At 36.2% G+C, this 19363-nt stretch overlaps 3 protein-coding genes across 4 annotated transcripts; 1 reads left to right on the forward strand and 2 right to left on the reverse strand.

Moving 5' to 3' along the window:
• Window positions 1-39: 39 nt before the first annotated feature.
• Window positions 40-6924, reverse strand: LOC112727876 (N-carbamoylputrescine amidase). Of its 2 annotated transcripts, none has more exons than XM_025777800.3 (10): window positions 6228-6924; window positions 3688-3776; window positions 2619-2667; window positions 2125-2216; window positions 1828-1979; window positions 1704-1750; window positions 1557-1590; window positions 1134-1300; window positions 691-787; window positions 40-559 (listed from the first exon to the last, which is right to left on the reverse strand). In XM_025777800.3, the coding sequence occupies exons 2-10, from the start codon at window positions 3765-3767 to the stop codon at window positions 384-386; spliced, it is 894 nt and encodes a 297-aa protein (XP_025633585.1). In that variant the 5' UTR covers window positions 3768-3776; window positions 6228-6924; the 3' UTR covers window positions 40-383. The 2 variants fall into 2 exon arrangements, with proteins under 2 accessions (XP_025633585.1, XP_025633587.1); XM_025777802.3 differs by lacking the exon at window positions 6228-6924 and adding an exon at window positions 4025-4767.
• A 187-nt stretch (window positions 6925-7111) lies between these two features.
• LOC112727877 (uncharacterized) lies at window positions 7112-9693 on the forward strand. Its single transcript, XM_029290792.2, has 4 exons — window positions 7112-7163; window positions 7256-7434; window positions 8060-8399; window positions 8912-9693. The coding sequence occupies exons 1-4, from the start codon at window positions 7149-7151 to the stop codon at window positions 8990-8992; spliced, it is 615 nt and encodes a 204-aa protein (XP_029146625.1). The 5' UTR covers window positions 7112-7148; the 3' UTR covers window positions 8993-9693.
• A 1741-nt stretch (window positions 9694-11434) lies between these two features.
• On the reverse strand, window positions 11435-13447 carry LOC112727878 (plant-specific TFIIB-related protein PTF2). Its single transcript, XM_025777806.3, has 2 exons — window positions 13124-13447; window positions 11435-13053 (listed from the first exon to the last, which is right to left on the reverse strand). Exons 1-2 carry the CDS (start codon window positions 13228-13230, stop codon window positions 11721-11723), a joined length of 1440 nt encoding a protein of 479 aa, XP_025633591.1. The 5' UTR covers window positions 13231-13447; the 3' UTR covers window positions 11435-11720.
• Between the last annotated feature and the right edge of the window lie 5916 nt (window positions 13448-19363).

Below are 19363 nucleotides of genomic sequence, written 5' to 3' on the forward strand. Positions count from 1 at the left end.
AAAGAATAAGAATGAAATACGAAATCTCACTCAAATAAATAAGTCAAAATTGATTTCTTGCATGGATTCAAATTTATTTTTATTCGTTTACATGCACTTGCAATAAATAGCAAATCCGGAACAGTTAAAATAGACTCCATAGGAAAATTGCACGGAGTGATGTTCAATTGTTCATACATCGCTCAAAATTATTCAAATGAATAATTTATTCACCGAGTATTTTTAGTTCCACATTTATTAAGTTACATTGATCTGACAGATGATATTTTGTAAGCTGTTCCTTTGCTTTCCTTGTGAGTGACTCTTGTGCTCTTGAAGCATGTAGAATTTTGAAGCATCCCAATTATGATTCTTGAGCAATCACAAAGTGAAATGCTAATGTATCATACGATAGGATTGGTGCCATCAAATGTTAAAAGCACCTTATATAGCTCCGGGCGCCGGTCGCGAAATACCCCCCAACAATGTCTCTGGGATTTGATCTTGTCCAAATCGAATTGAGCAACAAGAACAGCTTCATGTTTATCATCAGCAGCTGCAACTATTTCTCCAGTTGGTCCTGATCAAAGATATCAAAGAGAAGATTAAACCAAAAAATGACAAGTAGTACTAAGCTATGCCTGCAGCTAAAAAGACTAACATTTTCATAGTCGGATATTTTATGCGCAGAAAAGAGAAGAGCTGGATTACCTGCTATAAAGGAGTTTCCATAAAACGTAATCTCACTATTCCCATGCTCGGTCTCAATTACCTCTTTCCCTATCCTATTTGAAGCTACAAGAGGTACCTGCATTTGTCAAAATTAATCTAGTAAAAAAAAAAAAATAGTAGCCCTTGGCAAATTGCAATTTCACATGCAGAAAAAAGATGGTAAAAAAAAAAATTTCCTTTTCTCTTACATTCAGCAAAGCATGTATTGGATTCTTTTGTTTTAAAGGTTCAATGCGACAACTACCTTCAAGACTAGCAGTCGTAAAGAGAAACAGTTGCAAGCATGGAATGCATGCATATATTACATAAATGAGAGATGGGAGAATACTCATCTCATGAGCAGCCCTATAATTATTAAAATTTATTATACTATAAATTGTAACATATGTGAATGTGGGTGGTTAAGTAGTACAAAATCCTACCAAATTAGCCCCAGCATGTCCTTGCATTACACGCTTCCAGTGGTCACGAGAGTCAAGACCCTGGTCTTGTGGTTCAGAACCAATAGCAGTGGGATAAAATAAAATCTCTGCACCTTGAAGCGCCATTGCCCGTGCTGCCTCAGGAAACCACTGGTCCCAGCAAATAGCTGACATGAAATAAGAGTTGTCAACTTTATTATCTAATTCCTTCCTTCAGCACAATTTGGTATCAGGAAGAACAATAAAAAATGTAACTTTGAATATTGTTTTAGATAGCTAGTATAAAGCTAAAGTAAAAATTAGCATTTTTAGAAAGAAAATTTTAGAGATTCAAAATCCTTCAATAAGTCTTAGAAATCTTCCTATGGAAGCGTACATGTAAAATGAACAGAATGTAAACAGTCAATAATCACAATTTCTCACCAACTCCAATCTTTGCAAATTTAGTCTGGAAAACCTGTTATGCAAAACACCAATGTTACAAAATATTCGGTAGTCACAAAAAGGAATCACAAAAACCAAGCTTATTCAAAGCAGAGAAAATTATTACAGGCAATCCCAAGCACCCACCTTAAATCCAGTGTCACCGGGATTAAAATAGAACTTTTCCTGGTAACCTATATGGGGATTATTTAACGAGTTAGGACAATTGTACACATACTATATTGTGCATAAATAACTTAACACGCGATACCTGGTCCATCTGGAATATGGGATTTTCTATAAATCCCAATATCACTCCCATCAGCATCAATTATGGCTATTGAATTATAATGTGCGTTGTTTGCCTCCTCGAAGAAGCTAACTGGTATGACTACGCCTAACTCTTTTGCAAGTTCCTGCATCCTACATTACAAAGGTTGAAACAAAAATAAGATCCACTACAGAATTACACAGACACAGTAAATAATTGTTAATATAGTTCCACTAATTGGCACACAAACACTAATAGAAAAGCACATTACAGAAGAAACTTCTTTTGTTTCTTTACCTGAGAATTGTAGGATGATCCTTATATGGCTTAGCTCTTTGAATGTAATCTTCTCTTTGTGCTTGACAGAAGTAATAACCTTCAAAGAGTTCCTGAAATTAGTCATGCATCATTAAGAGATCCTTAACACACAACCCATCAGGGTTTTCAGAGACTCCAGTAATTTCACCCAGGGAAAATAAAGTAAGAACAGAAATCCCTTTTGCCACATACATATTCTACTAAACCTTTAGTGGGCATTTGTTTCAACATCGAAAGTTAAAAACTAAAAATTAAATTTAAAACTTAAACCAAACATGGGAATGATATATTTCCATGGATAATTCCCTGGAACAAATTAGAATTCCTTGAAACAAATCCCACTTAGCATTAGTAAAAAGTTAAAGAAATTAACATAACACTGTGTGGCATTGGATCTTCTATGATTGATATGTCAAATAATTACGAAACACTGCCAGGGAAAGGCATTCAGCCCAGGTATTAATTATGCACACCTGAATGAGAACAATGTTTGCACCCTGTTTATGAGCATCTCTAACCAGCCTGGAGCAAACAAAAGCATCACATATCATACATTCCACTTTTGTGATTGAATAATATATACATAGTCTCGTATCAGCACATATAAGAAATAGGAAATGAATAACAAAGCTCGACAAATAGAATAGAAGTCAAAAACACAAATAAAACTAAAGTAATCTTTTAAATATAAATTGCAAGTCAAAAAAGACAGGAAACTCAAAATGACGATCCTTCCTGAACTAACATTGAGATTGCCAATTCATTCGGGAAAAGGTTGCTCAACGATTGATCGAGTTAATCTTACAACCCATTATCAGTTACTTTCGAAGTTCAGAAAACTTTAGTTGTATCTCCAATCAATAACCATCTGATTAAATTACAGCTCAGTTTTCAAGTTAGTTACTAGTTAATTAGTTTGTTAGTTTATGTTATGTTTATTTGCAGGAGATCTGCAGCCGTATATATGCTATATTCTTTCCAATATTGAATGACACCTTGATTTATTCAAGAACAGCAATAACCAATGGCAAACCCGTAGTGTAATAAGAACGACATTGATACTCAGGAACATGGCATATGGAAACATCAGATGCTGATTCAAATTCCGTGGCAAAGTTCAAACAACAGCAGTACATATTCTTGCATATATAAAAGATTATTTGAGCAGGACAAATAAACCATTAACATCAAATAATTTTAAACTGACATGACAACTACTTATGTTAACATAGGGATTCCCAACCAGCAAAAATGGCAAGTTAAGCAATGTCAATCTCCCTTGTGCACACACACTGCTCCAAGGAAGCTGTCACATCTCATATGGCATATGGAATTCCATTCTAATGTTCATACTATTTGTTCAAAATGTGAAATATATTCAGATGATTCAAGAGCTAAAAGGGATTCTTTGAACATGGGCAACTCATAAACTAGTATAGCAAGGTCGATATTTCCGAAAATGAATTCAATTCCAAACATGGGTTTCATGAGCCCAGATCAAAACGCAATTGATTGAAAGAGAATAAGGAGTAAGAAGACGACCTTTCGGCAGTGTCAACATTGGTATCGACATCGTCGGTGCAGGCAAACTGCAGTGCTGATACCACCACGTTCCTGCCCATGTCCTCTATCTGCAGTAGCAAAACATCGCAAAGCAAAGCAAGAATATTTGTAAGCAATACAGCAATAATGATAAAACAGTAGAAGCAGGATATATTAATTATAACTCAAGGTTCCGAAAACCGGACATCAAACCTCATGTATCAATATATTCTATTATAACCTTATTTGCATTAACTCTCTTAGCCTTTGGCACTGCCATTAGAGGAGCTTAAAGCCCACACATAAAAAGAGGCAAAAACACAGAGAGAATCACTACCTTGCATAACAGAGGAGAGGAGACTGAGACTGAGGGAGTGGAAAACACGAACAATGAAGAGATGCGTCTAGGGTTTTTGGTTTAAAATTTAAAAAAACACAAAAAAAAATTGGGTGACAGATATCTCAAAATTCGATTTCTGAAAATTAAAAAAATTCGCGTATGGGCTATGGCATCTCTATCTCTATTTACTCAAACAGAATATTCTCGCAAAGAAAGTGCAGTCATAATTGATTGATTGTTCATGATAAAATATTCCCATAATAATTTCTGAAACACGTTGATGCATCTTCATTTCATTTTAAGACAACAAAATTAAATATTAATTTTTTTATTTTTTTAACAAATTAAATACCACTTTTTAAACATTATAACAATTACCTAATAATTACACGTGGTTTTGAGTGAAAAAAAGAAAAAACAACAAAATTAGAAAAAAATAAAAATAAAAAAATCCTAAATAAAGGTTCTGAAAACCTGACCGGTCATCAACCGCTTTAATCACTGATTCATTGGTTCATTAGTCCAACCGATACAACTGGTGGTTCAACCGAAAAAATCGTTTTAAAATAAAATAATAAATAAATTATAAAGGACCAAATATAAGGGTACTCCAAGAACTCCTACTAGATGCAACATCATTCAACATTATCGCACATTCTCACACACAAATACAAAGCCTTAACTCAAAGAACAACCACAGCAAGTGACTTGGAAAGAAAATGTAAACACAGAACAATCACAAGCATACACAACATGTGAATATTATTATAGCAAACATAATAACAAAATAGCTCTTCTAATGTGTCTCCGAAAATATCCCAAATAAAAAAAAAACTACATAATCTGATCCACTTTATTCAGAAAGTTACATATATTAGAAAAATTAAGAATCAACTAAAAGAAAAAGAAGAGGAAGGCCTGGTTGATTCGATTCAATTGCCTGAGATGAAGAATCAAACAGGGTTGAGAAGCTGAGAGTTTAAATGTTAAACCTCAATATTCAAATTTCAAATAACATGACTCCATTATTGTTATTATTACACACTTCTAATGTCACAAACTCGATATATATTATAGTCCGTTGACACTTGTGTATTCACAACTTGGCCTCATCATTCTGATTCATTCCTTAAGTAGAAGAAAAAGTCCCAATCAGCTTTCGTTACAATTTTATCCAGAGAGTTGGGGTTTTGGTTCGGAGTTCATGCCGATGATGATGACGAGAGGGATGAATCCGTGAATCAGTAACATAGGCAGTGCAAATTTTAACAAAGCTCATCACAATGATTAACAACAGAAAAATGCACTGAAGGAGTAGTGAATCAGTAATATCGGCAGTGCAAATTTTAACAAAGCTCGTCACAATGATTAACAACAACAAAAAGCACTGAAGGAATAGTGAATCAGTAACATAGGCAGTGCAAATTTAAAATTTAAAAGTTATCAATTTAAAATTTATCATCAAATACAATCAGTGAGCAAAGGCAATCAATCAAGCTCTGACTGAGCATTCTGTTCTGATTCTGTGACTGGGAAGCAACAAATTCAGCAACAAATTCAAGTTACAGCAACAAATTTAACAAATTAAATCGCAACAACCTAGCAATTTAGCAAATTAAAACAACAGCATCCCAACAATTTAGCAAATGATCAACTTAACAAGTTCAAGAACATAAAATCACAGCAAAAACAAAAAAAATTAGAAGTAACAGAAGAACAACAAAACAACAACACAAGAACAATTAGCAAATTAACAAGTTCACAATTACAGTTAAAATTTACCAGAAGAATACTAATGCAAGGGGAATCATCATGCTAATATGTTTTCTGCAAAGATGCTATTTGTGCAGCTAAAATTTCCTAATTACTAAGATCCAATTATTCTAATTTCACATGCAATCAACTTACTAAGTTTCAAAAAGCTAGAAATTATAAAACCAACCAGAAATATGGTTAAAGCATTTCATCAAACATGTTGAGTGCGGTAAAATTAAAATGAAACGAGAATTCAAAGCTTAATATCAATGTGATAGAGAAGAGAACATAACTATTGTAACTTTAATTCAGCCTATGAAAAAATCCAAACCACTACCAAATCAAATAGTTACTTATTGTAATAGAAATCAGAAGTTGCAGAGTTTGAAGCAGAGTATTGGTGTTGTGTGAGTGTATTGTCTGCTGGCGGGTTTAGGGAACTTACGGCGGCGACAAAAGAGAGCAGTTCGACGGCTAGGTGAAGCGCGCGGGTTGGTCGCAGAGTTTGAAGCAGAGCAACGTGGCTTCCAGACGAACACGAATGCGAACTCGAATGGTGAACGGCGAGTGAACGCGAACGATGAACGCCAAGCGAACGTGAGCGGCGAATAACGCGAACGAAGACGACAGCTGAACGAAAATGCGAACGTGAATGACAAACAAACGGCGACGGAAGAGCGGCTGAGCAGACAAAGACGATGGACGCCGAGCTCGAGGAAGTAGCCGCGATCGGTGACAGCGAACAGGGGTTGAAGACTTGGAGCACGAGGAAAGTTAGATAGACAGACGGATGGTGAACTTTGAGTGAGACGGACGTCGGTGGTATGCCACTCCTTGCGGCGGTGGTGCAGGCTTACAGTGCTAGGGTTTTTTGTCTGGGTTTGTGTGATTTCTTTCTGAATGAAAGAAAGAAAGGGAGGAAGGGAGAAAGAAACGAAGGAGCTTCCGTTTTGTGTAAACCGGCCAGGTTCCGGTTTGTCCGGTTCCGGTTTGGTTTTCCACAATTAAATTGAATTCTTGCCTCTACAATGATTTCTAGAGAAATAAAAGTCTTTCACTTTCTATCAAAATGACTTTTAGGAAACTATCATACCTTACAAAACCAGAAGCTGGCAAGACATAATTTGAATAAAGCCTGACATAGCCAAAATGATTCATTAAGGAATGATATCTATCATTTAGATTAACTTAGTTTGTGTAGAAGTTTCTCTCCTCAAAGGAAGGAGAAGGTTTAGTAGTAGTATCAATAATTTTTTGGCTAATGAATTTTTGTGTAGCTAAAAGATCTTGTTAATTTGTTATTATTTTGGCTAGGGTGGAATTCTTGTACAGTATTAAGCCCTAAACAACATTGCTGGTTGATGAAATGGAAAGACAAAATGTACCGAGAAATACATACATATATATATATATAAGAAATGACTTCCTTATGATATTTTTTGCTTCTCAGGATGGTATAATGTTTGGTTTCAGGTATACATTCCATCTGTCAATGAGAAAAAGAGGTTGAAAAATGGTTCCCTGTCTGAAAAACCAAAACCCCTGTTCCCAGGATGCCTTTTTTTGCGATGTGTACTGAACAAGGAGCTGCATGACTATATAAGAGAGGTTGATGGTATTGGAGGTTTCCTTGGTTCCAGGGTTGGAAGCATGTAAGCATATTGTGTTTGTATTGAATGCACCGCTTATCTGCACATCTTGCTTGTTGTTTAGAATTATCATACCTAATTGCTGTATTTTTTTTTTTTTTTCTCTTTTCCTCAATCAATAAATTGATTCTAAATTTCAAAGGATGATCTGTCTAGATTTCAACTTCAGATGAGTAATATTTTGAGTGATATTTCTTTCTTGCTTCCATTGGTTTGCATAATGATCAGATGGAAAACTGGATACACTAGAGTGGATAGAATTAGAAAAGATGTATATAAGATAGATGATAGAATTTCGTCTTAAATGGTATGGTCGTTTGGATGCTCCAACTAGGATAGTGGATTAGATGAAGGATAGTCCTGTAGCTACTAGCTAGAGGTAAAGGGTAACCGATGAAAATCTTAGAAATTATTAAAAGAGATTTAAATATAAATGTAAACACAAAAATGATTTTCAATAGAGCACTATGGTGGTGGATTATATAAAACTAATACCTGCTTCAGCTCTGATGAAATAAGTTGCTGCTGAATAGCTATGTACATGATTTCAGAATTAAAAAAAAAAACTATTATATAATTTATTCTATGTTCAGCTTAAATGGAAACTAAGTTTCTCAAACATTTGCAGAAAGAGACAGATTAACAGACCAAGGCCGGTTGCTGATGAAGATATCAAAACAGTCTTCAGGCAGGCAAAAGAAGAACAAGAAAAAGCTGATCAAGCATTTGAGGAACAAGAGCGTGGTGCAGTCCAAAACTCTGGGATTCCCAATACGGAGTTAGAACCTGATGAAGTTTCTGATGCTTCTGTTGAGTCTAAGCCTAAAAGACGATCCAGAAAAACTTCTGACCAGCTCAGTGTTCCAGGTAGCAAGCTCTTTGTTCCAGGTTCTACTGTTAGGGTTGTATCTGGAACATTTTCAGGTTTTACCGGCACTCTCAAGAAGCTGAACCGCAAAACCAAAATGGTGAGATGCTTCCTTAAAACAAGAGTAATTTCTATACATTAACATCAGGTTGTAAGCCTGTTAAGTTGCGTGAATGTGACAAATCATTGTGAATAGGTATTATAGTGGGTATAATGCTGCTTTGGCACCTTGTAATTTCATTGACTGAGGGTCAGTGCATGGAAATTGATTCCAAAAAGAAATCCCTGAATTTTTCACTAGTATTTTTACTCTTGTACCAAACCCTCCCACAATCCATATTAGGATTTACATGATCAAGTGGTAAACAGGCTTGTCCCTTCTCAATGGTCTCGAATTCAAGTCCTGACGACATACGAAGCCTATGCTAGGAGAGGCAGCCACAATTTCTCAAGCTAAATTTATTGGATTCTTTGTAAACTCAAAAAATAAAATAAAATATGGCTGTGAAAGTCTGATCCCTTAAATAATGTATTGAATTACCTGGTTACTATATTACCTGATTTGTTTTCCTTCCCTTCACTATATTGACTCGATGACCCTTCTCCATGCAGGCCACTGTACATTTTACACTATTTGGGAAGGAGAACATAGCAGATATAGATGTCAGTGAAATTGTTCCAGAGACTAATTGATGCTTGTAAGTTCTGCGCCGTATTTGAAATGCTATGCATCACATTTTCTGCTGTTCATAATAGTGTTAGTAGATAGCTTCGGATCGTTGAAATTGGAAGGGAAAATAAAAAGCTTTATAGAGTTACTGGATGCTCTCTCAGCCTTCTCCATTTATGGTTAAGCTGAATTTTTGAAGATATTCATTCTTACCTAGTAGTCTAGCATTGACTTGTGTTGTGAGTCATGCATTGCGGATGTTAAGCAATCAGCTACCTTAGTAAGATTAAGACGACATTATGGGAAGCTGCTGTCAGAAGTGTCATGCTCAATTAACGAAATACAACTTTTGAAGCCTGAACTGAGACCCGAGGGACAAAAATCAAAGGTAACGGTTACGATATGCTTTAGCCATTGCTAATAGAAGTTTCACGACTGAGTCGCTCATAGTTCTGTTCTGTTGAAGGGAATTGATATCTTGGATAGACTTGGTTATTATTTAAGTTATAAGGCAATAGGCATGATTGTGTTTGTGATGTAAGTTTTATAACACAGATTTTGATATGATAGCAGTTTTTCTTCTCAATAATGTACATGCTAAGTGAATTTGTTTTCTCCTCCTTTTTCTTCCAAAGTACCTTTCGCTCAGTGCAATTTCCCAGCACTTCTGTGTATTAACTGTTGCAAGTAATTAAGATACACCATCATTTGCTGGATTGTCTAATGTGATGAGCATTTGTCGATTTTCTTTTGGCATTGCTCACATGTAAAATATATTCTCAAATTTGTGGAAACCACATTCATCAACATTGGTTTGCAATCTGTATATGCTCCACAGTGGAGATTACTTGCATGTTTTTTGTAGACTCCTGATCAATTGCTTGTTTTTATTTATTATATTTAAACTTAATATAAAAAAATTAAACAAAACAAAATAAAATAAACTAAAAGGAAGGTGTTAGCTATACGGTGAAGATGACATTCTATCGTCACATGAAGAAAATGAGATCTATGGTAAAGAACTAAAGATAGATGACACGTACAGGAGTTTACCATAAATCTAATAACAAATGATGCATCTAATATTTTTCTCCTCACTTCCCAAACTACCCTTGTCTTCTTTCATATTTCCAAAGCCATCCTCTTCACCATCAATGTCCAAGTACGCAAAAAAGCTATAGAATATCACTACAAAAATTAGAAGTATTAGATCTAAGGGTACTCTCTTCTATATGCATCTATCTTTATCATAGATGTCATTTTCTTCACGTGAAGTAAAATTTGCCTTCTTCCTTAGCAAACAACAAAAAGTAAAGAATGGATGATTGATAATGTTATTTTTTTTTATCATGCATTATATATATTATAAAGAATAAAAAATATGCAAATACTTTCCTTGTAGAACAACCCTTTCCTTATCTAAATTAGATTCAGATTTCTCTTTCTACAGCTTTATAAATTTTATCTCATATTTATCAAGTTTTCCAACACCACTACTAGATTGGGGTAGTGGTGACTAGCTAGCTGCGATAATTTCCATAAAGTTCAAACTCAAGTGGCAACAAAAAGATAATAATAATAATAAAACAGAATATTAAAGAATCAAGACAATTATTGGTAGCATGACCTACACTTTCAATTCGTATACTAGATTCGTTTTTCTTAATTTTTATTATAAGCTATGGTCTATCTGAATCATGAGGGAAATTCATCTTTATGCTTCTTCAAAAAAGCTGCTCTTTACTTTTATTGACATAATCAGATAATCTTTTCTAGGGTAACAAAGTTCAATTGAAGCCCTCAAAAGATGGAAAAGGAGACTTTCATTAAAGCTTTTTATTCATTTTACAAGCAATAATGCAGTGTCCTGGAATGCCTTTATACCAGGCAGCTGGGAGGGGCAGCTGCTGAACATGCAATGTTATTGACTTATTATTGGCCTCCACTAAAGAAATAAATTCTATTGTAATAAAATTTAACATATAAACTTTTAATATTGATTTTTAGTCCCTCTTTTTTCCATTTTTTCTGTTTTAGCCCCCCTATCGTTCAGAATTTAGATATTATAAGTATTTAAAATTGGGATAACTGAGGCCGATTCTATTGTCAATCTAAACCCCTCTCAGTTGGCCAGCGCCACTCTCTTCGTTCTCTCCGAAAACAACATCAAAGAGACACAGTCCTCTTGTTAACCGAACCAGCCATCAAGCCAGGGAAACTAGAGGACAAATAAACTGTAACAAATTATCATCACGATGATAAACTAAACTTGTTTTTGAATATGATGAAAAACTGCAGAAGTAGAAGAATATAGTGAATTAGTTCACTGTACATATTTGTCAAAATTCTAGCTTTGACTATGTCTCTTTCTGTGCTTAGAATCTAGCTTAGTTAACTCCCTATACTTATGCTTAAGCATCCCATATAACAACAATGATCATCACTTCATCAGTCACAATATCACATACTAACAATAAACAAGATGCTATATTAGATATAGAACTGACTATAAAATGGAAAAATAAGATGTAGCTGTAGTTTGAATTGCACTATCTTGAAAGCAAATCCAAAATAACAGGTATACATGATTGTATAAAATCAATAGAATACAATGTCTTTATACCCTAAACTCTATCACAAAATTGGAGGAAAATGATATATGCTCTGTCATATAATAATTGACGATTTTCAACAACAGGGGTGATAAAATGGCAGCAGACCCAAGGTTTCTCATGAATTCCAGTAAACCTTTCATACAGTACCGGAGTTAAACACATGGAGATCCAGTAAAGTATTGTAATGGCCCTTCTCAATTTCCTCCTCCTTTACTCCATGAATAATAAGGGTCTCAATGATTAAGTCTTCCCAATCAACATCATCAACTACCATTCCTCTTCTCTTCTTGCTTTTTTTCTCAGGATCAACAGTACCATTGGCATCTAAGGGGTGCATAATTTTTTCTATCCGCAACTTAGCAGCATTGATCCTTTCCCGCCTCATTCGACATTTCACCTGCCCAGCGACAAAAGATGGTGGCATTGTATCCACTCCAACATCCTTCTCTAGTAATTGTTTGAGTAGAAGCTTTTTGCTCAGCTCTGATTTTCCCTCCCACCACTCCCAGCAATCCCGAATATCAAATTTGAACGTACTCCTTTTATGAGCATTTTCACCACTTCTTGAATTATAAGCAGAAGGATTCTCATTCAGAAATTCCCTATACATCATGGACAAACATTCAGGTGAAATCTCCATCCTATCCACATCCTCAATACCAGGTCTCTCAACATCACTTTGCGTTGAAAAATACTGAGAATCGTTTTGGGAGCTTGTGCCACCAGTCCTGGATTCAGTGTACGCATTATTTTGTCTCAAACACTCCTTAATCACATCCTCCATATTCAAACCAAGCTCATCAAGACTCTTCCTCTTTTCCCCTGGTCTTGCCATGGACTTCTTCTCCATGTATTGAATCAAAAATGGCGCATTCTTAACTATGTTCTTGGTAGTAACATCCTTTCCCCATGGCAACACTTGCGCAGCCTTCACCAGCGTCTCGAGGAGCTCCTTGTACCTAGCTCGACAAGTGGAAACCGCGGCATGAACCTCCGTAGCTAATTCCTCAATCCTCACCTCAACTTGATTCAACTCTGCCACAAAAACCAAAACTGCAACCACCAAAGGAAGCGGCCTGCGCCCCGTACTCAAGAACCACTTCACGGCACACTGTATCAAGAACACACCCTGCTTCTTCATCGTGTCCAGCTTACTGCCATCAACATCTTCAAAACAATGTGAATTCTTGAGAGTCCTTTCCAACGAATGCACTATATCAAACTCAGGAAAATCAGACCTCAAATCCAAAAAATCAACAACACGAAGAATCATCCTGCCAAGCTCATAGACATCACACCCAACAGCAGAGGCAACTTCCGCCATGGGCAAAGGTCGATCATCCTTTCGCATAACAACATAAGCACAGGAGCCAATCAAAACGGAAAACCAATTGCCTTGCCCAAACTCACCCTCAGTGATATCAGAAATCATGGATCGAATCTCATTGCTCTTGGAACCTAAGCCTAACCTAGAAGTTAAATCGTCAATTAAACTGTTGGCAGCAAAGTGTTTCCTTTCTTTGTAAGTGTAGACACTACCTGAACCGGTGGTTCCAAGTCTGATGAAGGTGCCCTGAATGCCGGTGATTCCGCCGATTTGGGCGTCGAATTGATCGAACGGTTGGATGGCACCGCAAGTAGAACATGCCAGCTGGCCAGTTATATCGTCACGGAAAAACGAGGTTTTGTTGCACTCGGCACAGGCGCGAGAGCTCGACATTGAAGCAGCCCGCTTAGGCAAGGGCGAATCGGACAGGTAAGGCGGCGTTCTCGGAGCTCACGGCGGGAGCAGAAGCAGAAGAGCCACGAATGGGAGTGAGACTGAGAGGGAAACGCTAGGGTTGCCGTTTTGGAATTTTCCCCTTTTTCTTTTTATTTTATTTATTTATAAATTTTTAACAATTTTAAAAATATATCTTGATTTTGATAGATTAAACAGTTAAATCCATATAGTCACCCAAAAAAAAAACAGTTAAATCCATATAATTTTTTTTTAATTTTGCTAACACATGTTAATATACCTTAAGCGCAGTTCGGGCCTGCTACACATACAAGCAATAAGGCCTTACAAGTCTTACAAGCCCCAAGCCCACAAACATACCAGACGCGCACTAATTAGATTGAATGGAGCGTAACATTCACGCGCTCCCACTCAAACGGTTACGCTTCGCTTCGAGTAAACCACCCCTTAATGGCAGACTCTTCCACTTCTCAAAGCAATTCAAAGAAAACGCAACCCTTCCATTTTCGAGCAAAATTCGAAAATCAAGATATACAACTCGTCGCTAACCTTCGAAACTTCCATCAACACACCATCAAACTCTCGATCAAGAATCTCCAGAGAAAACAAAGCTATAATACTCAAGGTACGTTACATTACGATTCCTGTATATTTTCCAGATTACGAACTAGGTTTTACTGTTCTTCTACGTTGTTGTACGTTTTACTGTTCTTCTTGCTCTACATCTCATTTTACAGTTTATAATGTTCTAGGTTTTACTGTTATTCTTGCTTCTATGTTACACTGTTCTTCTTCGTTCTTGTAGGTGTTACTGTTCTTGTTGTTCTAGATCTTCTGGTAACTGATTTTTGGAGGTATATTCCGTAGATTGGTGGGTGTATATGGAGTAATTTGTTGGGTGTATATGGCATAAAATGTAGGGTGTATATTTCTGAACTGATATATTGTTATAGTCAGCACTTGCTTATATTTGCTTGTCCATGGGTGTATATTGCTTGACCTTGTAATGTTGCTTGATATTGATGCATGTTTGAGTGATACCTGACTGATATATATGGATGTATCTGAATCATATCTATGGGTGTATCTTACTAATATCTTTGCGTGTATCTGACTCATATATATGGGTGTATCTTACTTATATCTTTGGGTGTATCTGACTCATATATATGCGTGTATCTTACTGTTATCAATGGGTGTATCTGACTCATATATATGGGTGTATCTTACTGATATCTTTGGGTGTATTTTTCATTTCAGAGAAAATGGCAGCGAGAAACCAACCTGGAAGAAATGTAAGAACAAATATATGTCTTACATGAAATCAGTTTTATATAATAGATATATATCTGACTATAATTTTATTTTTGTCTTACAGCAAACAAAAGACCTTAAGTGTGCCACTCATCTCCTAAGTGATAAATTCAGAAACATGAGTGAGGAGAAGAAGGCGATTGTGAGGGATCTGGGATTCGGTGGCTTGATGCACATCCCACCACTAAGGGTGCATCACCAACTGTTAAGGGAGCTGGCTAACAACTTCAAATTGGAGGAGAATAGACTGGAAACCGGATACGGTTCTTTTAAAATTACCCCAAGAAAAATAGGTCATGCGCTTGGCATCAACGCAACAGGTAACTCGATAAAAATTATAGGTGTATATTAACTGATGGTTGGGGTGTCTTTAAATTGATGCTTGGGTGTATTTGAACCGATTTTGATACTTTGTTGTTTTCCTTTTTGTAGGAGATCTGTTTCATCAGAAAGTGGATTATAAGAAACTTTCTGAGGATGACAAAGTAATTTTTAGAAGATTCCAGGGTAAGACCCTCAAAAGTCTTACAGATGAGATGATGGATATTGGCGTTGGTAATGAAGAGGATCGCCTAATGTTCAAGAGGATTTTCATCCTCTATATACAGATGGCGTTCCTTTTGCCAAAGACAATAAACAAAATCTCGCCTGTACACCTGGCCCCAATTTTTGAGATGGACAGCATAACGGAGCGAAACTGAAGAGGGCATGTTTTGACCTTTATCGTCAAGGGTATAACCGACTACAAGGAGAAAAAGAAGAAGGCAATTGATGGCTGCCTCTTTGCCCTGATGATAATATACTTTCATCTTTCTAAAAATAAAGGCAAGAAGAGGGCTGAAAGACCGCCAAAATCCTGGATTGCTAACTGGAGTAAGGAGCAGTTGGTCGAAAGAATGAATGCAGAAATAGAGGAAATTTTGGTAAGTTGAACATAATATGTTGGGTGTATATTTATTTATCTGAACGCTGCTAAATAAATTATCTGATGTTTCAGGGGATTGTAAAGATGGCGCAAACAAGAGAGAAAATGAAAAAAATAGAGAAAACAGAAAAAAAAAACAACAAATCAAAAAAACAAAAAAAAAGGAAGGCAAGTTCAACATCGTCTTCGGAAAAAGAAACAACTGATAGTGACAGTTCTACCTCTGAGTCTGAGACTCAAGAAGACTCGGAGGATTCAGCAAGAAAACAACCCAGCAAAAAGGGAAAAAAGTAAGTATTTTGTGGAACCATTTGGGTGTATTTTGTTTATCAAGTTGGTTGTATGTTGTTTATTAACTTGGGTGTATTTCGTTTGTTGTGTTGGGTGTATATTGTCCATTCAGTTGGTTGTATCTTGTGCATTCATCTGGGTGTATTTTATATCTTTAGTATGTTCTAAATAGTGATTGTTTGCCTTCCAGAATGGACTCCAAAAAAAGGAAGAAGAGTCAAGAGGATTCAGATTCTTATTCAGAATCCGAATCAACTGATGAGTAATGTTATGAAATTATTACTCCTTTCTTTTGACTTCATTATCAAGATTTCGTGTATTAACTGAATTGTCTCTTATTAACTTATAGAAGCGAAGAATCATCACCGGTGGAGAAGCAAAGAAAAAAGAAAAAGACACAAAGAACACCAAAAAAGTAAGCACTTCTTTGGACAATATTCTGTGATAAAATTAATTTTTTATTTCTGATTCATACTTGTTTTTTCCACCCAGAACACAATCCAAAAAGAAAAAGGTTGTTGCTGAGCATTCATCTCCTGAAGAAGATCAATCATATGATGGGTACAGTAATACGTAAGCTATATTACCGTCATCATCATAATTATTTTAGTTAACATCTTCTTTTATGAATGTAGTGAGAGATATGAAATATCAAGTGAAGATCTAGATGAAATCTTAAGGGAAAACGTTGAAAATTCTGGTGGACAAAGGTATGTCTTGCTGGGGTGTATATTTCAGATTTTAGTGTGTTTTCTTTGCTAATAATTATTTCTTGTTTTGCAGGGAGAAGGAACCTGACATGCGATCGACAGAAGGTCGCTATGTCTCTTCTGAAACGTAAGATGCTTTATTTAATAAAATCTTTTTATCATGATTTACGTGTATCATATTTTGTCTGAAATAACATAAAATCTGTTTAGAATACCGGACGTGAACTTGGGAAGTGATGATCCTTCCTCTCAAAGACACACAGAACAAAGTAGTGTAAACAAGCCTGCAGAGAGCACGTAATTTCTCTTTCAAAGAACCGTTAATTTTCTTCTTTTATTACCTTCTGCTTCTAATTTTGTATATATTTTTTTAGAAAAAAAAGCCCTTTATTATTTTATTCAAGAAAAAAAAGGCAGGAAAAAAAAGCAAAAACTGCAAGTATGTAAGTTCTCAAAAAACAAAGCATGTCTTCCTTTTGAATTGTTCGGGTGTATTTTTTGACTTTCTTTGGGTGTATTTTAGGTTGAGTTTGGTTCAAGAGTCAGCGAGTGAGCCGGCTGATTCGAATATAATGGTTGTGAGGGAAGAAACACCGTTGGACGCACTTGCAATGTGAGTTTTTCAAGAATATCTTGCACCTTATAACCTTATTATTTTGAAAGGCATTGTTAACCTTTCGTTTTTCTACTTGTTTAGAGTTCCGATTCAAGTTTTCGTGCCGGTGTCCCAAACAACCACTGTGCCAGAATTTGAAGAAACACCTGAGACAGATTTTGAACCAACCCCTGTGCTACAAATTGAAGGAACTACAAAAACGTAAGAAATAGTATTGGGTGTATATTTGTTTTGAGTGCGGGTGTATATTGGGTTACAGTTCGTGTGTATATTGGGTTACAGTTTGGGTGTATATTATTCCTGAATAGTTTTTTTTCGTCATGATTAATTTGATGTGCCGTGCAGCACTCCTGAACCCCCAACAACTTGAAGAAAGCACAGCCACACTTCCCCCAGCTCCATCTAAAAGGTAAGTTCATTAGAGTAAAATCAATGTATGGGTGTATATTGGGTTACAGTTTGGGTATATATTGTTCCTATATAGTTTTTTTTATGTCATGATTAATTTTCTGTGCTGTGCAACACTCCTGAACCCCCCCCCCCCCCAAAAAAACTTGAAGAAAGCATACCCACGCTTCCCCCAGCTCCATCTAAAAGGTAAGTTCATCAGACTAAAATCAATCTTTACTTATAATCCGTATATTCTTACTCTTATAATACGTTATACATGATCACGCAGTTATCCAGCCACAGAAGACGCTGCTGCGCTGTTGATGATGGCACGGACAGCATCGTATGTTCCTAAAACAGATCCGATGCCATCATTCAGCCTTGGCTTCACTAATTGTAGGAGGAGGTGGACCACTACAGAGTAGAATATGCCTCGCGGATACTATTCAGTGAATTGAATAAAGAGAGAGATCAAGCAATTAGAGCGAGTAATGCAATAAGACTGTCGAAGCCATTGTCAGTATTATTGAGTCCATTTTGTCAGATTAAGTCTACTGATATAGAAACTGAGTAATCTAACTGCTATCTAGGTTGTAAATTGAACAAATGCTATAAAAATTTGCCATTTATAAACAACTTCTATTCAATGAAATTTTTTTCCATAGTTAAACTGTCTGTGCTGTATTCAAAAGCTCTATATTACAGGTGATAAAATATGAAGGAAAACATCAAGGCGGATCTAAAACACAAATTATAAACTTTTACACCCAACCAAAGTTTAATATACACCCAAGATTGCTTAATATAAACTGTCTGTGCTGTTAAACTGTCTGTGCTGTATTCAAAATGTATGAATTACAGGTACTATAATATGAAGAAAAATATTAAATCAACTATACACCCATACCCTGGGATTTTTTACACCCAAAAGAACATTACTTTTACACCCATATTCTGTAACTATACAGCAAAAGAGTTATCCCCTGCTGCTGGTACCCTGAACTGATAATTCATAACATGTCCTTGATATTGGCTGGAATTTGAATGCACCACTGATGCGGCATCAAACAAGTTTATCTGAATATAAGAAACCCACATATTAGCTAAACTATTAACGAGAAAAATAAATTCAATCACCAAAAATTTAAAGAACATTACTTTTACCTCGCTTAAAACTTTCGTTTTCTTCTTCTTTGTGGCATTTGCAATCTGTTTGTCCAACTTTGAACCTAGCCTATTTTTTGGACGTCCTCTTGTTCGAATCCTTGGCGGACTTTGAAGCTCGTTAACGGATTCCAAGTTGGCGTCTTCGTGGGATAAAGAAGATGTCCCCTTTCTTTTGGCTTTTAATGATTCCATTTCAGCCATGACATTATCGTACGCACGGTGCAGAATTGCAGTCAGCTCCTTCTATTCGGATGCAAATTCACAAATATTTTGCGAACGAAAAACCAATTGGTCAAACCTCTTGCTTCTTGGCTCCAAAAGTGGCTCGTCGTGGCTGCTCTTGATGTGTGTGTGTCGCCTCTTTACCTTCTTGCTCCATCGTTCCAGTATATATCTCGGTGACACTTGGCTTACTCGTTCAAAGCTTAACACGCTTAGTGCGTGACGACACAGTATTCCTCTCGACTCGAATAATAAACATTGGCATTTTACCTCGACTGCGACTGAGTCGTAAGTAACCACAAACTTGTTGAATATTGAGCTCGAAACTTGTTCTTCGACTTCGTATACTGAATAGCCTAGAGTGGAATTCGTTAATCTGGTGATGCAATTCGCCTTTCATCTG

This window comes from Arachis hypogaea, chromosome 12 (assembly GCF_003086295.3).
Source record: "Arachis hypogaea cultivar Tifrunner chromosome 12, arahy.Tifrunner.gnm2.J5K5, whole genome shotgun sequence".
NCBI classification, from domain to species: domain Eukaryota; kingdom Viridiplantae; phylum Streptophyta; class Magnoliopsida; order Fabales; family Fabaceae; genus Arachis; species Arachis hypogaea.

Bases quoted from the DNA above. Each gene is read 5' to 3' on its own strand.
- LOC112727876 (XM_025777800.3), bottom strand. From the start codon at position 3,767: ATGGGCAGGAACGTGGTGGTATCAGCACTGCAGTTTGCCTGCACCGAC. The intron at 1,980-2,124 runs GTAAAGAAACAA...TTTGTAATGTAG, and splicing joins GATCATCCTACAATTCTCAG to GATGCAGGAACTTGCAAAAG. The intron at 788-1,133 runs GTAGGATTTTGT...TGACAAATGCAG, and splicing joins GACATGCTGGGGCTAATTTG to GTACCTCTTGTAGCTTCAAA.
- LOC112727877 (XM_029290792.2), top strand. The intron at 7,435-8,059 runs GTAAGCATATTG...AAACATTTGCAG, and splicing joins GGTTCCAGGGTTGGAAGCAT to AAAGAGACAGATTAACAGAC. The intron at 8,400-8,911 runs GTGAGATGCTTC...TTCTCCATGCAG, and splicing joins TGAACCGCAAAACCAAAATG to GCCACTGTACATTTTACACT.
- LOC112727878 (XM_025777806.3), bottom strand. From the start codon at position 13,230: ATGTTCTACTTGCGGTGCCATCCAACCGTTCGATCAATTCGACGCCCA. The intron at 13,054-13,123 runs GTAGTGTCTACA...TTTAACTTCTAG, and splicing joins ACTTGGAACCACCGGTTCAG to GTTAGGCTTAGGTTCCAAGA.